The 19,425-nt window shown below is 39.1% G+C and overlaps 1 protein-coding gene across 3 annotated transcripts in view; it reads right to left on the bottom strand.

Moving 5' to 3' along the window:
* PAIP1 (poly(A) binding protein interacting protein 1) overlaps positions 1-19,425 on the bottom strand; it is a 31,221-nt gene that overhangs the window by 4,147 nt on the left and 7,649 nt on the right. For all 3 annotated transcript variants that reach the window (XM_025923651.2, XM_086678395.1, XM_086678402.1), the window contains exons 3-9: positions 16,441-16,626; positions 12,947-13,059; positions 9,578-9,689; positions 7,510-7,635; positions 6,349-6,455; positions 5,719-5,836; positions 4,898-4,952 (exon numbers count right to left, since the gene is read on the bottom strand). In XM_025923651.2, the coding sequence (XP_025779436.1) occupies positions 4,898-4,952; positions 5,719-5,836; positions 6,349-6,455; positions 7,510-7,635; positions 9,578-9,689; positions 12,947-13,059; positions 16,441-16,626 (817 nt within the window). The remainder of the gene's footprint in view (positions 1-4,897; positions 4,953-5,718; positions 5,837-6,348; positions 6,456-7,509; positions 7,636-9,577; positions 9,690-12,946; positions 13,060-16,440; positions 16,627-19,425) is intronic.

The following is a 19,425-nucleotide window of genomic DNA, read 5'->3' on the forward strand; positions in this document are numbered from 1 at the left end:
ATTTCAATCAAATAGCCTGGCCTCTGGGTCCCCTTACTTTTCCCCAAGAAAGTAAAGTGAGCTAGGTGGCTAGCAGCTAACAGCCACTGGCCCATGTTTCTCAATCAGATTAGCTAACCTAGCAAAGGTTCTGAGCACAGGGGATTTTCTTTTCTTCCCTCTCCTTAGAGACAGCTGGAAGGTAGCTACTTGATAAATGTTTCAACTATACTAACTTTCCCTTGGTTGGGTGCTTCCAAGGCAATACAGGTAGTATTATAGCTCCCCATAGGCCAACTTCTTACACAGAGTTACTACGTGTCTTTTAAGAGTAGCATGTTCATACTGAGTACCTCTCTGAATGAGAAAAAGATCAGTGTGTATTCAAACTAGTTGCCTTAAACAGATACCTCATATTTCAACAGGATAATTACATTAGAACTTATTTTTCCAATTGCCAGTCTCTAGAAAACTAATTCCAGCTTAAAGAGTTGGGGATATTTTGACATCTGGTTTTGGCAATTTAGAGACAAATTTAACTATAAAATCTTCCTGCAACAGATCCTTGAGGTAATAGAGAAGACAACATTCTTTGACATGTACAGAGGGGGTTCATAAAAAAGCAAACCAAGTCACCAAAAAACAAGAAGATACCTGAAAACCATACCTCCCTACTGCAGCCAGGAGGCTGTAGACCACACGCTTTCAGCCACAAAGGGGACTGGACTGAAAAACCCACAGAAGGTCAGAAAGCAAGGTCCTGGGTCCATGTGAAACAGGGACATGGAATTCATGACCATGCCCACCTCTCCGAGCACAAATCCAGCACCCTCCAAGGGCGGATATCCCAAGCAAAAGGTAGACCAAGAAAAAATAAAATGCGAGACACTCTGGTGGCAAAGATGGATAACAAAGAAACTTGCCGGTGTCTTCTTGGGTTTGGAGTACGGACAAAAGTACCCTGAAGAAACTGGTCCCTCAGAGAATTTTGAACAATGGGCCTGCACCTCAAATTTCTACTACCCACATGAAAAACCCCTATGACAAGAGGTGTCCCTTGCGCAATTTTTACTTTTGTAATTACACTTTTCTGTAAATTTGAAATCATTTCCAAAAAATGTTTTAAGATCATTAAATATCAGATTGCAATAAAAAAGATCAAAATAAAAAAAATCTGTGTGATAAAAATAACAGGATTAGAATTAAATGACAAAATGTGAAACAAAAATAAGCAGGTTTAGAAGGACAAAAAACAAAAAAAAAGGACTTGAAAATCTAAAGATCAAGAGACTTAAGCAAATGAGACAAAGATGAAGAACAAAGAACCAAATGGTTCAAGGTAACTTTGAAGAATAAGGAAGAAAGAAAAATCATCTTACCAGACATGGTAAGATTTACAGTGAAGTAGTAATTACGACTGTGGTATTGGTGTTGAGACAAAAGATCCACATGCATGGACACAGGAATGATACAAGTCTACAGAGGAGGCACACATCAGAGGGACATTGTAACTAGCACAGGATGGAAGACTCAACACCTGTTGCTGAGACAAGATAATATGGAAGAGATATTTAATTTCCACTACATCCATCATATAAAAATTAGCCAGACGGGTTAAAGAAAGACCTAAATATAAAAAAAGCAAGAAAGACTTGAAGAAAATGGAATTTGATAGTAATTCGGAAACTTTCTTAGCCACAGGGAACAGGAACAAGACAGCTACGTTTACATCAAAACTCAAAGCTTCTATATGACAAGGCAAACATAATGGAAAGACAGCACATACAGGTAGAAGCTAAGAGTCACTTTGTAAGCTATGGAATGAATGAATTATCAGGTAAGACAGACTGGTGATCCAACAAAACACAAACAGGCAATTCGCAAAAGGAAAAAAAATCAATAGAAACATGGAAAGAAACTCATTATCGCTAGTAAGGAAATAAAAGTTCACGATTTTGCACGATCTAACTGACGATAATTAGGTCCGCTAATAAGTGAGAAACAGGAACCTGCACATCTTGTTGAGGGAATACTAAGTGGTGTCATACAGGAAAGCAGGTTAGCAACATTCAGTGAAGTTGAAGACGCACATAACTTACAATGCAGCGACTGTACCTCTTTACCCCAAAGAAACTCCTGCATGTGCACAAGGACTACTTAATAAGGTTTGTATAGTGTAATCTGTAATAACAAGTAGCCACCCTTAAGTAGGGACCTAGAACCTGTGGTTTACTCTGCACGCAGAAGTATTTGGCGTTTAAAATGAACTAAAGCGGGGCGCCTGGGTGGCGCAGTCGGTTAAGCGTCCGACTTCAGCCAGGTCACGATCTCGCGGTCCGTGAGTTCGAGCCCCGCGTCAGGCTCTGGGCTGATGGCTCAGAGCCTGGAGCCTGTTTCCGATTCTGTGTCTCCCTCTCTCTCTGCCCCTCCCCCGTTCATGCTCTGTCTCTCTCTGTCCCAAAAATAAATAAACGTTGAAAAAAAAAAAATAAAAAAAATAAATAAATAAATAAATAAAATGAACTAAAGCTACATATACCTCAACATGGATAAATACTAAAAATACTAAATAAAAAATAAGTTGCAAGAGATGTACACAATAAGATACCATTTACGTCAATGCTTTGTGCGAAAACACACCGTTTACAGACATATCAAGTAAAAAGACCTCACCATGACTTCCAACTTCAGGATGGTAACTACCTCTGGGAGGGAAGCAGTGGAAGGACTGGCTTTGGGAGGTAGGGATGGGGTTACAGAACAAAATGGTTTACTAGTCACCGGTAAGGTTTCACTTCCTTAAGAACACCCAAAGTGTATATTAATATGGCAAAATGACATTGGTTTAACCTTGACAGTGAATAAATCAGTTTTTTTGTGGTTTTTAGGGCTTTTGAATGTTTCATAATTTTTTTAATTGTTTATTTTATTTTTGAGAAAGAGAGACAACACAAGCAGGAGAGGGGCAGAGAGAGAGGCAGAGGGGTGGCCAGGGTGGGGGGGAGAGGGGCGCAGAGAGAGAGAGAGAGAGGCAGAGAGAGAGAGAGAGAGAGAGAGAGAGAGAGAGAGAGGCAGAGAGAGAGAGAGAGAGAGGCAGAGAGAGAGAGAGAGAGAGGCAGAGAGAGAGAGGCAGAGAGAGAGAGAGAGGGGGCAGAGAGAGAGAGAGAGAGAGGGGGGGCAGAGAGAGAGAGAGAGGGGGGCAGAGAGAGAGAGAGAGAGGGGGGCAGAGAGAGAGAGAGAGAGGGGGGGCAGAGAGAGAGAGAGGGGGGCAGAGAGAGAGAGAGGGGGGGCAGAGAGAGAGAGAGGGGGGCAGAGAGAGAGAGAGGGGGGCAGAGAGAGAGAGAGGGGGGCAGAGAGAGAGAGAGAGAGAGGGGCAGAGAGAGAGAGAGAGAGAGAGGGGCAGAGAGAGAGAGAGAGAGAGAGGGGCAGAGAGAGAGAGAGAGAGGGGCAGAGAGAGAGAGAGAGAGGGGCAGAGAGAGAGAGAGAGAGAGGGGCAGAGAGAGAGAGAGAGAGAGGGGCAGAGAGAGAGAGAGGGGCAGAGAGAGAGAGAGAGGGGCAGAGAGAGAGAGAGAGAGGGGCAGAGAGAGAGAGAGAGAGGGGCAGAGAGAGAGAGAGAGAGGGGCAGAGAGAGAGAGAGAGAGAGGGGCAGAGAGAGAGAGAGAGAGAGGGGCAGAGAGAGAGAGAGAGAGGGGCAGAGAGAGAGAGGGGCAGAGAGAGAGAGAGAGGGGCAGAGAGAGAGAGAGAGGGGCAGAGAGAGAGAGAGGGGCAGAGAGAGAGAGAGAGGGGCAGAGAGAGAGAGGGGCAGAGAGAGAGAGAGAGAGAAGGGCAGAGAGAGAGAGAGAGAGAGGGGCAGAGAGAGAGAGAGGGGCAGAGAGAGAGAGAGAGAGAGAGAGGCAGAGAGAGAGAGAGAGAGGCAGAGAGAGAGAGAGAGAGGCAGAGAGAGAGAGAGAGAGGGGCAGAGAGAGAGAGAGAGGCAGAGAGAGAGAGAGAGAGGCAGAGAGAGAGAGAGAGGCAGAGAGAGAGAGAGAGAGGCAGAGAGAGAGAGAGAGGCAGAGAGAGAGAGAGAGGCAGAGAGAGAGAGAGAGGCAGAGAGAGAGAGAGAGGCAGAGAGAGAGAGAGGCAGAATCTGAAGCAGGCACCAGGCTCTGAGCTGTCAGCACACAGCCTGATGTGGGGCTTGAACTCACAAGCTGTGAGGTCATGACCTGAGCCAAAGTCAGACACTTAACCGACTGAGCCACCCAGATGTCCCGAATGTTTTCCTAATTTAAAGTTGAAAGTTAAGCAGTCATTCTTCCCACTTCCTGAGGCACAGGATAGTGAGCACCTGCTATCCAGAGGAAACAGATGGGAAAATGCCCAACAAGCTGGTTGTAATTTGTATCAAACGGGAAAAATTTCTCTTGCTCATTCTGCAATCCCACTGGTCACAATGAAAGCAATCTTTCTATAAATGTCTCTTTTCCGGAAGGGGAAGTGTGCGGAGATTTAGATTTTAATTAACTCTGACCTACTATTAACGAAACCCATGTAACTCTTAGTATCTGCTAGTAGGAACCCACAGTAACGAACACTGTAGACTATGTAGTGAACTAGAACCATCTTTCCCTTCTAACCAACTGAAAGCTTACAGTATAAAAATGAAATGTTAGAGAAGATATAAACATGGTTGCATTTAACTGAAGAATTCTTCCAATCCTTCACTGTCAGGGTGACAAGATTCTATACATGGAATTAGACTTTCCATTTGAAATGGTCAAAGTGGGCACTGTAAAGAATACTCCATAGGAGATGAACATTCATCGTGTATTTCAGAAGAAAGTGCTTCAAAAAGCTACAACTTTGGGGTGGTAAGGGTAGGATTTCCTGTAGTTTGCTAGCTTACCAAGAAATGGGGGGAAAAGGACTGGAAACATACCTGGATCAGCTGCAGTGAAAGGAACACCATCAGAGGTATAAAATGTTGGTTCATTCTAGGATGAGTCAAAGTGATACAAATATGTAACCATTTCCAAATTGATTTTTTAAAGCACATTAATTAATGAAGCATGGCTGATATCACTCATCTGCATCTGATAATGCAAGAACAAGCAAAAACCTAACTTCCTAATAGCCATTTTCATTTCATTGGGAAAGTCCATGGTTTTCAGATTTCTATTCTATTATCTCAAGTTCTTGTGGCTCTAACCCTGCTGTCTATTCTCGGTCACACTCGTGATGAATTGTTTTGTGGTACACTGTGATTAGCATTGTGTCAGCTTATTTTTAGTTGTGGTTCTTCCCTCCCCACCATTTTTAAAAGAATTTCCAAGACTGGGCTTATAGAAGCAGTCCTGCATAGTTGCATTATGCTTGGTTATGTTGGGAGTTTCAGGGCATTATTGGCCTGGTCACCACTTTTATTTTAACTTACTACAACATACAATGTAATAGTTTGAGATCTGGGCCTCTGATTATAAATTCTCTGGAACTGCTTCCCAGAATCCCTATACTCAACCAAGTCCAAGCCTTGTTGATCTCCCTTGCCACTGGATGGATCCTTCTCCAGTTCACCCTTCCCCTAGAGGATTCCACATTTCTACTCCTATTTACCTAGTCTGCTGGCTGCCATGTGACCCGAAGCCAATGAAAAGTTATTAGGCATTAAATTCTGAGACTATCTTTATGTAACTCATCTAGAAATTTCCAAAATTTGGAGCCAAGCAACAAGCAAAACTTAAAATGAAAACATTGGCATACCATAAAATAATTAGGATCATTTTCAGGTGTTGCTTCTCTGTATGTTGAAGTTGCATGGACTCTACCCCAGTTACTTGACCGGAGTTCTACAAGCTTCAAGAGCATCTGTTTCACATCTCTGCAGACAGAAGGTGAAAAGGAGTTAAGTATATCCACCAGAAGTGTTGTCAGACTCCAGAATACCAGAGACTCCTAAAACTTTGTTTTATAAATTTAACATGTATATCCAAGTGCTTTGATTTTCTAGATGTTTCCTGTACTTTAAGCAGTCTTGATATTTGTTCCATCTGTGACTATATGGTTCTTAAAGGTAGTGGCCATTCCACATTTTTATGCCTCTGGACTTTACACTGGACTTCCAGTACTTTACCGAAGTATTTACTGAATAATTTAAAGTCCGAATCATTTTACTTTTTAATGAACTCCTATCTTACCACAGGAAAATCTTAACTTTTTCCATTTATAAACACAACTGAACAAAAATGGCTAGGTAAGCAGAAGCCATGCATAAGATATTCTATCTTTAAAGAAAACCTTTCTCTAGATCTAGAAGATTTTAATTCTTCTGATATATAGCAGATTAAAAACCCCACAGAAAAAGAAATGGAGATCTACTGGCCATCTACCTACCTGCTGCAATTTGCATCTAGGACAACATTTTCAATTCTCTGAATAATTTCCTCCATATCAGTCTTTCCTTTTTCCTTCCAAGCATCTTCCAAAACTGACCCTGTCAACTAAAAAAGCAGGGATCAGTAAGATTTGGAATTCAAGGAAGTACAGAAATCCTAAAGAAGTATCAGCAGCAATTCAAGCATTCTTTGAACAAAATAAATTTGGCAAGTTAAATATTCCCAATTATATTCTGCCATCTAACAGGCAGGAAATCTCTATACCCTCTGTTTTTCTTGACGGAGAGAAACTCAATCATGGGTTTTGTGTGTCCATGACTATATGGTATACTCCCTGTATGAATAAAATAGGCGATAAGATTTTAATCAACATATCACTTATTGAAATATGCAAGTATAGAAACTCTGAATTAACAAAAATATAAACTTCATTGAAAAAGTGAGTTAAGGATATACACAGGTAATTCATCGTAACAAAAATGGCTAACACAAACATGAAGGAATGGTTAAATTCACCAATGATTAGGAAAATGCAAAATAAAATGAAATTTTTGTTTATACTCATTACCCATGACAAAACAGAAACTAGGACCAGTTGGATCATCATTGATATGAATATGGGGAAAGCGATGTACTCATTCACCATTGGTAGGAATGTACTATGGTTTAGTATTTAGAAGAGAAATTTGACATTCATCAAATTTAAGGATGCAATGCTCACTGGCCCACCCACTCTTTGTGTGGGAACTGAACCTACACAAACAATTGCACATATGGAGATGAAGTGATTCAAGAGGTAAATCTTCTGTGCCAAAGATCTAAGATCTTTGTTAGATCATAAAAAAGCAAGTCACAAAGAGGAAGAAAGATCTTATTTATAGGGGCACACATACAGACATGGGAAAGGAAGGAAAGGAAATTTAGAGATGGGGGTGAAGAACTTCCATTTTTTGCTTCTACATTTGGATTATTCCATTAAAAAAAAACAGTACATGCTGCTTTTCCAATATTTAAATTCAAGAGTAAACCAAAAGGCCAACATTTAGAGTAGAAACTTAATTTTGAATTCACACGCATACTATGCATACTTTCGGTCCTCTGAATCATATACAAATGGGGTAGAACAGTGAATTTCAAGAGAAACAGAAGTGAAACCTACCTTCAGTAACTTTACTGCACAAATTAAGTTGTCATCCATAGGATTGGAAAAGAGGGCATTCAGCAACTCCCGCAGACCAACCTGAAGAATATCTGCTCTTGTAACCTGTCCATTTGTTCCCTTGATCTTTTGGGAAAGAAAATGAAAAGCAACCATGCCAAAATATCACAGATTAGTGAATGGTCCGGTATGTTGGCAAAATAAGTGTTTGCAGTTAAACAATATAAAAGACAGAAATCCTCTGGTATTTTCACAAAATTAGATTTTACATGTATTTAAAACCTCTAATAGGGGTGCCTGGGTGGCTTAGTTAGGTGTCTGACTTTGGCTCCGGTCATGGTCTCACAGTTCATGGGTTCGAGCCCACATCGGGCTCTGTGCTGACAGCTCAGAGCCTGGAGCCTGCTTCTGATTCTGTGTCTCCCTCTCTCTATGCCCCTCCCCTGTTTGCACTCTCTCAAAAATAAACAGCAAAGAAGATAATAAAAACCAAAAACTTCTAATAAAACCAGTAAACCTCAGGGATGCCTGGGTGACTCAGTTGGTGAAGCATCCAATGCTTATTTCAGCTCAGGTCATGATCTCACATTTTGTTCCAGCCCTGCAAAGAGCCTGCTTGGCATTCTCTCTTCCTCTCTCTGCCCCTCCCCAACTCTTGCACACACTCTCTCAAAATAAAAAGGAAAAAAAAAAAAAAAACAGGTAAACCGAAAGCTACAGGTAAAAATTTTCATTTATCATACATATGATCAGGATAATCTAAGCCTCCTATATAAATTATTGTTTCATAAAACATTCTCTGTTCTATTAAGATACCACCTTTTTTGGAACATGCAGCATTTTACTCTGCTTTTTAGACTATTTAAAAATACTGTTTGGCATCAGAATGGTCTAAGTGTCTTAGCTCTCCAGCCAGAAGAGACTCAGACTCAGGAGCCATACCTCATCTTTATTTACACTTCTCACAGACATGGCATCATTACTTCCACACAGGTAAACACTCAACAGCATTCTTAAAAGGACTCTTCATTTACAGCACATTTTTTTTTTTCTTGAGAGAGAGAATATCCCAAGCAGGCCCCATGCTCAGCACAGAGCCTGAAGAGGGCTTGATCCCACGACCCTGGGATCATGATCCAAGCTAAATTCATGAGTAGGATGTTTAACTGACTGAGCCACCCAGGCGCCCCTTACAGCACATTTTAGATGAGTGCTCTTATTTTGGCTTATATAAAAATTAAACTGAAAAAGATTAATGCAGGAGATTTTTTTTAAAAGTTATGTCCATCTATGGTAAAAAAGGGATAGTAAATTAAGCACTAGATCGGACAGAGACCATTTAGATGCACTAACAGATGCACATTTGATAGTGGATTCATGGGTGTTTTCAGTGGTGTTTATGATTAAGTCTTCAAATCAAAGTTAAAGCAGGTATAACCCATATATGGGATTAACTAATCAAAAAAGCAAATCCTTTACAGAGTAATATTCAGCACTTAGTTGCCTAGTACAAGCACATACTCAAGTATACCACCAATTCACAAACTTGTTTAGTTATACTTCAGATAAATGCATTTTATGTGGAAGATTCATATATAAAATGGGACCAAGGACTGTAATTCTGGGTGAATTTGGGTAGGAAAAACCCCCAGAAATTCTCCTGTCCCCACTTCTAACTCAAAGCTTTGTGTGCTATAGACTGCTTGTGAACCACCATCTAAAGTCCACATACGAAATGTGTGAAGATTCAAGAAAGTATGATTTCAAAAGCTTAAATTTGCATTGAAACCACGGCTTCCCAAAAGTACACAAAGACTAAAATTCCCAGTAACTACTTCCCAACACCCTCCTCACAAACAGGAGAAACAAACATTACAGACGTTCCATTAAGACACACGCACACACCATTGCCTGCAGGTACAGAGTCATTTCTCTTTCCCCTCGCCCCTCTTCAACTTCATCCTTAATGTAAAGGTGTAACGCAAATACAAATTCCTTACCAAGGTCAGTTTATGTTCTCAGGTTTTGTCAGTACTTAAAAAAAACAAAAAAAAAACTTTGTCCTCACCTCCAAGTTAAGATAAAGTTCTCCCAGGAAGAGTACAAATGCATGGAATCGTTTTCGAGTCACTTCATCCCCCTTGGCAGCTTGATCTTTAACTTCATATTCAGTCCGACACCTAATGAAGATATACCTTTTATAATCTCACATTGCTTTGTTTTTTGTACAAACAGGACAACCATCTGTTGGTTTCACTGTTCACAAGCAATAAAGAGATAAGTACAATCTTCTGATTTTTTAGGATAAGAAGTGTTCCTGTTTATTGGAATTTGCAGTGCTTTTTCATACTAAGGTTCCTAGTTTTAAGAAACTGATGCGTTTGTCATCTGTTTAAGCAACATAGGTTTCATGAGGTACATCGTATATTGGCACCACAAAGAAAAACTGCCTCACCTTTGTCTTCTAGTCTTTTTGTCAAGAAAGCACTGTTTTTACTCAAATTATCTCTGTAAAATGTTCTATTCTGAATATATGAACTTTAAAACACATCTTAAGAAACATGTATAGATGGGTCCCCAACTGAAAATACAATGAATTTTTATTAAGCCCATTATTCTTTTAACCTCCATTACACAAATCAGAGAAATGAAAAGTCTCCAATTGAAATTCACATAGAAACAGAAAGCAATGAATTTGGTCTCAATATCCCAGAGACCAAAAGGAGCCAAATAACTTAGTTTCCCTTGCTTTGTTCCCACTGCCCCCCTCCTTGGCCCATCTGCCATCCTAGAAGTTATCTAAAACAATCACAATAAACCTGTCATAACCCATGTCAGTGAATTATGGTGTCTGTTGCTACTAAAAGGATTTTTAGAATGTACTTTAAATGTTTACCAATTTGGTGTTAAATATTTTTTCTTATCTCTCTTGAGAAGGTGGTGAAAGACTCTAGGAAAGTCATGTTTTATAAAGCTGATTTTTTGAGAGTTCTTTTAAGGACAGAAGTAGGGGTTTATGGAGACTGAATGGCTTCCATGTATGAGGGACCAGTTTAGCTTGGCTATGTCAAATTAAAACAAAATTTTTTCTCTTTTCCTAAAAAAAAAAAAAAAAAAAAAAAAAAAAAAAAAAAAAAAAAAAAAAAAAAGTCACTGCTTACCAAGATTTTACCTTGGATCAGCCCGTGAATCAACCATAAACCCAGTACAGTTTATCGTGTCTATATGACTTACAGCTTAGAAGCTACATTAAATGAGCAACATTTCGTTTGAGTCATATTTGTTACTCTCTAAACATTAATTCCTCATCAGAACAAAAGTTGGGATATCTCTAAATAAAACACCCTGTTTAATAATGGAAAGGATGAGCTAATTAATGCCAGTTATCCAAACACCTTGTGGGCTATTCTCCTTTTATGACCTTGTAGGTAGGAATTTCAAGGAAATGATCTGTTTTCTAAGTGCAATGACTATTCTATTATACATTAAGATATGTTAATGAATATGCAAAGGTAAATTCGTACCCCTGGGCAGCAATGGTTATCTAGAGAACAACCCACACCTCTAAACTAATCTTTTTAGGCTAAAGACCTAATTAAAGGCAATACATGCTTATTTCAGAAAGGTTAAAAACAGAAAAGTATAAAAAATAAAGTCACTACAACCCAGAGATAACGGCCATGAAGGTAACTTTTCTTTTTTCCTAAATATGTATACATTTCTAAGTTAGGTAACAGAATCAAGCCCTGCTTTTCACTTGTTAAAGGATTAGCACTTACGTTAATATCTCCGACAGTAACACAGTACTATGGAAGCTCCAAGCTCGGGTAGAGTCAAGAGAATCAGAAGAGGTTTTCAACCATGGCTACAGACTACAATCATTTGGGGAGCTTTAAAAAACCCAGGCTCCACCTCAGTCCAATTACATCAGAACTTCCAATGAGGACAGGGTCTCAGCCCTATTTTAAGTCTCTGGGTAACTGTAACGTACAGCCAGGGGTGAGCAGTCTACAGGAACAGAAGCCAGCCTTTCTGCCATGCAAGCTCCTAGAAGTGCCCACTTTCATATCTTTCCAGGAGTTATAAATACAGGTTAAGGCTAAATAGGTTTTTAAAATTTTATCATTTATATTTTCCCAAATTTTACCTATTCAGAGCCATTTCAAATATTTCTATTAAAATAATTTTTTTCTTACCTCATTCCTAAGAGGCCCGTCTTTTCATATTAATGAGTTCATTGCCATTCATATTAGATAAATGAGTTCACTGCCATGTGTTACAAATTCCCGTTTTTTCTTTCCTTCATATAAATTTAGGACCCTTCCTCCCCACCCCATATTACAATTTATATGTAAATTAGGTTTAATCTTTTGTTTTAGGACTTATGGATAGGTTGGTAAAGCCCTTTTAAGCAAGACCTAAGATTTAATTGTTAGTTTCTTAGTATTTAGTGTTTCACTTTTGAGTCTTTTACAGATTTGAAATATATTTTGGTGTAGACAGGAACCCATCTTTTTTCTACCCCCAATGAATGGCTAGCCAGTTGTCAGCAGCACAATTTACCTTCTACATACATATCTGAAGTAGGACCTTCATCAAAAGCCTTATTTTCAAGAGTCTCTGGAGTCACTTTTGGAATCCTTATTCTGTTCCAGTGCAATTTAACCAAATTATGGAATACACTACAACCATTAAAAGTATCCTTAAAGAACTAATGGACTAACTGTAATAAACTTGAAGACAACCCTGTAATTGAATAAAACGATTCCAATAAGAAAATGTTTCCCTAGATTAGCTTATGAATTCAAAGTCATGCCAAAAAGATCTAGTAATACCAAAAAGATTTATGTAATTTCACATGTTGATTCTAAGGTTCTTTGGAGAAAAGCAGCATGCAAGAATAGCAAAGGAAACTCTACCCAAAAACTACGGGGAGGAGACTAATATACTAGGTATTAAAAAACTAGAGCTTTTTAATAGTATCATAATAAAATAAAAATAGAACAATAAATGGAATATAATGAAACCCAAATATTAGGATGTAGTTTAAGGAAGTTAACAGTTCAAATCAGTAAGGAAATGGATCATTTTAAAAATGGTAGGGATAAAACTCAAACTAGTTCAGCCTGTAGCAATTACGACCTATTCAAATTGAAAGTACAGAGTACTAAGAAATACATAAGTGATCACATTTAAGATCTTGGAACATGAAGGGCCATCTAAGCACAAAACCAAAAGCAGAGATCATTACAGAAAAAAAGAGACTGATATGTGGGACTATAAGTTTTTAACAGTACATACCATACTATAATACAAGAAAGAATGGTCCACCCTAACTTCCCCTGCAACTTTCCATAATACACACAGTCTTTAGAAAAGAATCGTCAAATTCTAGTATGTTTAAAGTTTTCCTTTAACTTCATATGTTCATACTGACCTTTGAAGCAGCAACTGACGAAAGTTGCCACTCTGTGGGCTAATTGTCAGATGATGGGACAGGTAATTACACAGGCGAGCTCCCATGTAAGAGAAATTTGGGATAGATGTGGCCTTTCAAAAAGAAAAAAAGTTGTTTGTAACACAAATACATTGTTATTAATGCAAATACTTAACAGCAACATTCTAAGAAAAACATTTCCACCCCTAAAACTGACATTATACAAATGAACAAGTCTTTATTGTTTGGCGTAAGGAAATTAAGTTAACGCTCCCTCCCAACTTCATACCAAGAACAAAGGAAAATGTTTAAGGCAAGTTCTCCCCACAATTTACTTGAGGTTACCAGAAAGCAAATTAAGAAGATCTCTTTATACTAGCCAATTTTTGCATAGGATGTATACATGTGCTCAGTTGCACAGTGCTAGTTATGAATAAGAGTATTTGCCAAACGATTCTTTTTCATGGTGTTTTTTAGGGCAAGGATAGCAGAGACTTTGGTATCTAGCAGTCCAGAACAACATTCCCAGGCCTGCATGGAGACCTTGGACATCAATTACCCTCCATGGGCTTCTGCTTGATTCCTAGGAGAGGTGATAAATGGTACCTGGTAGGAGAGATTAACACTTAAAGAGTACTCCAAAAACACTTGGGGTAAAGAGGAAATGAGAAGCTCTTCCAAAAACTAAGACAGTGCAAGACACTATGTACCGAAGATAGTACTGCTTTGGCTATGTGAAACTAAGTTTTAACTTTAATTACAGCTTTTAAAGAACAGCAGAGACAACATGGCTTACTACCCAATATTAGGTAACACATTAAAAGGCTAAGGGACTCGACCAAGGTTACAAAAGGTAGTAACTAACCAGAGAGTAGAGATGTAACGGATGGTCTGATGCCCCTCTGACCCGATACGGAGTCTACTTACGGAGTTGTGGTAAATCTTAGACAAGTCACTTAACTTCTGTTAAGATGTGTATAAGGGAGAAGAGTAATACCTTGCAACCATGGAGGATTAAGTGAGTTAATTCATTACATGTTAAATGTTTAGCATTGCCTAGCATACAGTACCTATGTTATAATTAGATCTTTTTATTTCATTGCTCACAAGGGACCCTTGTTATCACAGCAGACAGACTGGGTTCTTCTGAGATCACGTATGCATATCTGGTACCACAGAAGACTTGAAATTCAAAAATCATACTTTTCCCATTATGGACATTGCCGGTTTTCCTTTAGTTTACTTTTAAAATTATCACATACAACTTAAAAGGCAAGAAGCTCTACAAGGCTTGTTATTAAATGTCATACTTCCCCACTACACCTCACCTTTACACTCCACAGACAACCACTTTCAATTCTTTCAGCTGAAAAGGTTTCAACCTCTGTATCTCCATGCTCCGGGATTTCGGTTTAGTTATTATTTCTTATGAGTTTCCCACCATGGAAAAGGAATATCCAGTTTTCACTGGATATTCACGTAACACCACTCCATTCTGCTATTTGCCAATCTTTCCATCTACCAATGTCGTTATACCATGATCTGATTGGTTTTGTGTTTCCATTTATGGCTGGACCACATAACACAGATTTCTCCTTTCCTACACAACTTTGTTTTCCCTGGACTTAATTTTTCTACACTGTTCTTTACTTAAGTCTCATTGATGTTACCCCTAAACTCACAAGTTTTTAAGTTTCTTAACATCTTCAACCACAGCAGCTATGCTCACCTTACCAGGAATCATGCCTGGAGTCTTCTGCCCTACGCCAGCAAAGCCTGGCCATCATCTTGGGATCTCCTTCACCACCATCTAGATAATCCACTTAGCCGCTCCTCTAAAATGCAGTTTCCTAGTTTCTACATCTTTGTCCTTGGCTTAATTCTTTTTGGTGGAGTACTTCCCTTCAAGAACTTCTCAAGAAGGGTTACAATAAAACTTCAAACTGGCTACTCAGTGCAAAAAGAGGGAGAGGGTCTCTCTTTCTTTTTTAAAGATTTCCAAGCAATCTTTTTAGTCTCATTCCAACCTTGTCCTAGAGCTTTCCAAAGGCTCTACTCAGTAAATCAGGGGGGATTTTCAGTTTTCCTCACTGGCTTGGAATTCAACTTTTTTAGATCTGCCAAGTCAGTTACCACTCACCCACCTGCTTTCTAGTCTCCATCTCTTCTCCTCATCTCAGCCCCTACAGGCTTATGGCTTCTTAAAAATCCTGTCATTTTAGCAGTATTAGGGGAGGAATCAAAGTTGAATATGTAGGTTTAATCTGCCATTTTTATAACAGGCATTCTGTTACTATACATTCCCTCAATGAAATGTAAAAACAAGTAAAAACCTGTATCACTGACACAGAGTATCAAAACTTAAAATAAGGAATACATATTCTAAGAATTGGCTTTGAGACAATCACAAAAACTGTAGTTTGTCAGGCTACAATCCTTTTGTCCAGCCCTGAAGAACTAGAACCAGGCAGCCTATGAAGTGCTGCAACTAAAACAGAAGAGAAACCAGAAAAGCAATTTCAAGTATAATTTCTCCATTTTCTTCTCCTACCTAGAGGCCAAAAGTAGGTATGAGGACAAATAGAGCAATTCTATCTTCCTAAAATCTCAGGCATGTTCCAAACCTGAGAGTTGCCAGGTAATACCAAGGGGTCCACGAACTACCCAGAACCAATTGTAAAAGCAATCAAATGAAACACTAAGTAGGATGAAAATTATCCAGCCATCATAATCACCCTTCCATATACTCCAAATTAACCGGCCACCATGATCACCCTTCCAAATACTCCAAATTCGAGTTGCTCTTTCAGCAAGGACTTAAATAACACTTGTGTTTATAATTCTAGTCCCCTCCCACTGTTTTTGGTCAGTTTCAAACACTGCCCTTAAATTGGTCTTCAAAATCTAGTGTTATCTAGTTGCCCCCCTTAAAATAGCTTTAATGTATCACTGATCAATACACTAGGATCAAAACTAAACTTTGTGTGAACAATCTAGAATTACGGAATTAAGATGTAAATCCTTGGAAATTTAAGATATAAGCATTAATGTTAAGACTCAACAGTGTTTTATGGGTTTTTTTTTTTAAAATGACTCCTTTATGAGGCAAAAAAGTTCTCCCATGATTTTTTTCTCTTAATCCAAAAATGCTATATAATTCAACACCTAAGAGAAAAGAACTACAGTTAATTTCAGATCCTTTAGAAACAGAGTGGGATGGAAAAAAGGTAGGATACTTACCTAGCCTTCTTCATAAATGTCTTAACATTCCTTCTGACTGACTGTACAGAGCCTTGAATCTCCAGTCTGGCTCCAGCCCTAGATCCCCACTACAGGGATTTTATACAACAGAGACTTGAGAGCTCCCAAGAACCTTAAAGAGTTAAGGAGTGTGGAAGCCAGGAAACATGAACCTGGCCTCCCTGAAGGAGCAACACCACTCTTGGGCTTCAAGGAAGCTATCTGATGATCACCCATGCCATCAGCCAACCTACCTGTTGATAGATGAGTTCTACAAGTTCTTGCAAAGCATCATCTGTAGTAACCCAGCCATTCAGGGTCTCTGCAAACTGCTCAATTTCAGTTTCAAAACTGCCAGGCTGTTCTGTGAGATGATTCAAAAAATCCTGAACATATTCTGATAGAGTGGGATAATCCTCACAACCATCTTCATAGGATTCCTATAGATCAAAAGTTAAAAACAACAACAACAACAACAACAAAAAGTTTTAATCCTTGAAACTGGCTAAAAAAACTAAGGCAGCTTTAAGGTGAGAAGTCTCTAGAACAAATGATCCTTCACACGATAAAATTTGTTATTTTCTTTAGCAAAATTAAGTCCACTGAACTATTCCTCCTTCCCCAATAGCCGAAGTGTTACATTAAAGCAGAAGGACACCACCTAACTGGGTGGAAAATGGTCTTCTCATCCCTGGCAGATTTATAAGACGAATGACAAAATTTAAACCAATATTTTAATATAACACCAATATAAAAATTAAGATTTTGATCTATTTATGGGTACAAGAACTGCGATTTGCTTCAAAGTGGGAAGGGAGAAGAGGCCACAGATAGAGACATTAGAATGCCCACAGTTAGGCCACAGGTACCTAACTGTTGGGGCCATGTGGCGGCGGGGGGGGGGGGGGGGGGGGGAGGAGTGGGGGGTCATCACACTCTTCATATTCTTACAGTTATTTAACAATTTCTATATTGAAAAAAGAACCCAGTAAAGTCTGTCATCTGTTAATTCCCAAGGACAGAGAAATATATAGTTAAGGGACTACAAATTTCACCACAGTGTAACTGGCAGACTTGGGCTGCTATATCCAGGCTTCTAGCCAACCTTGACTGTAGCAGTTTCCAACTATGTTTTACCACGATCACCTTTGGTAATTTTCAGTCTTTTAGTAAATGGCAAGAGGCTGAACAGGGGGAGTACTGCAAAAGGTTTTAGATGCAATTATCAACCTGGATACTTGCAATGCCTCCAACACCAACCAAAGTATTCTGAATTTGCTTAATAGTTATGACCTAATAAGAATTATACTAATGAAACTTACTCTTTTCCAAAAGGAGTCAAATGAGAAACCACATGAAAGAATTATGACAACATAGAAGCATTTTATGAAGAGATTAGGTTCTAAAGCCAGTGAGTACATAAAGAAAAAAAAAAAAATCAGGAGTCCAAATTTTCCTTAGGAAAATTAAAGGGATGCTACTTTACATTAGTTGCATGTACTATGAGACGCACTAAGGAAATAAGACCAACTGCAGGAAGAGCAGATTCACGTGCCCATATCATGCTCATAGCGTTTGTTGAGAAGAGCAGGTAAACTGATACATTAAATGTTCTGATCTCAAAACTGAATGCAAATTAAATGACTCTCCTCTAGGGGCACCTGGATGGCTCAGTTGGTAGAGACTCCTGATTTCAGGGTCATGAGTTCTAGGCCCACGTTGGGTACAGAGCTTAGTTAAAAAAAAAAAAATAAAATTTTAGGGGCACCTGGGTGGCTCAGTCGGTTAAGCTGCCGACCTCGGCTCAAGTCATGATGCAGCAGTTTACAAATTCAAGCACCACGTTGGGCTCTGTGCTGACAGCTCAGAACCTGGAGTCTGCTTCAGATTCTTTGTCTCCCTCTCTCTCTGCCCCACCCCTGCTTGCATTCTCTCTCAAAAATAAAAACATCAAAAAAATTAAAAAATAAAATTTTAAAAATGACTCCACTCTAAAATAAAGAAATTAACATTGATGAAATTCAAATTTATTCATCATAAACATTACACCTATATGACTGAAGATTAAATGAGTTAATGAGTAAATGCCCTTAGACCTGTGACTAGCACATAGTAAGGCATTAAGAGTTCAGCAAATTTCTACATTTCTGGGAAAACAGTAAAACATTACAAATGCCACAGTCATGTTCTCATACCTAAAGAACCACACCTAAAAGCATCTGAAGAACAGAATAAAAGTCCACACTTCTTGGTATATAAGAGGATACCCTGATTAATAAGCTATGTATAATATGCGACAGACACTGTTAAGAGCTCTGCAAGCTTGTCTCACTTAACCCTAAAAAACTTGGCACAGATGGAAGAAACGAACCCAGAGCAGTTAAGTCACCTTTGGTTATTTATTCAAAAGTGTTCACTGTTGAGTTCCTACTAAGTGCCAAACACTGTTCTAGGTGCTGGAGGGGTACTGTCTTGGCATGAACAAAGGAGACAAAGTCCTCCTCCAGTGGAGCTTATCTTCCACCATGGAAGACATTATTCACATGTTAGGATATCCTATGAAAAAAGGTGGGCTGAAAGTAATATAACACTGTAGATTAACTATATTGGAATAAAAAAAAAAGCAAAAACAAAAAAAGTGAAGGATTCAGAAGAGTTAACATCTCATTTGAAGATGAAAAGAAAAACAAAATAAACCCAGCCATACAAATATCTGAGGCTTAGAAAGTAGGCTTACAAAGCACATAGGCCCCAGGGCACTTGGGAGACTCAAGTCAGTTGAAAGTCAAACTTTGGTTCAGGTAGTGATCTCAGGGTTCAGGAGTTCGAGCCCCACAGGAGGCTTGCTGCTGTCAGAGCAGAGCCCAATCTGGATCCTCTGTCCCCACTCTGTCTGCCCCTCCCCCGCTCGTGCTCTTTCTCAAAAATAAACATTTAAAAAAAAAGAAAAAAAAAGGGCAGCACACAGGCCTCAAGACGATAGGTGCTTATCTGATACCTTTAAGAAAAGCCAGAACAGACACTGAAGACGGGGTAATAGCTAACAAGATCAATGAGGCAGATGGGAAATCACGTACAATCTTAGGGACCACACTAAGACTGGCTTGAAAGCCAGTGGAAAAACCATTGGGCAAAGAAGGTTGGAATGGGAAAGACCATGTACCAACTTAAGTAATTGCTGCAGTCACACAGCTAGTCAGAAGAACTGAGCACAGAACAAACCCTGTGGTTCTAACCTC

The sequence above is a fragment of the Puma concolor genome, chromosome A1, assembly GCF_028749965.1.
Source record: "Puma concolor isolate L17-30 chromosome A1, mPumCon1.1.hap2, whole genome shotgun sequence".
In the NCBI taxonomy this organism is placed as follows: domain Eukaryota; kingdom Metazoa; phylum Chordata; class Mammalia; order Carnivora; family Felidae; genus Puma; species Puma concolor.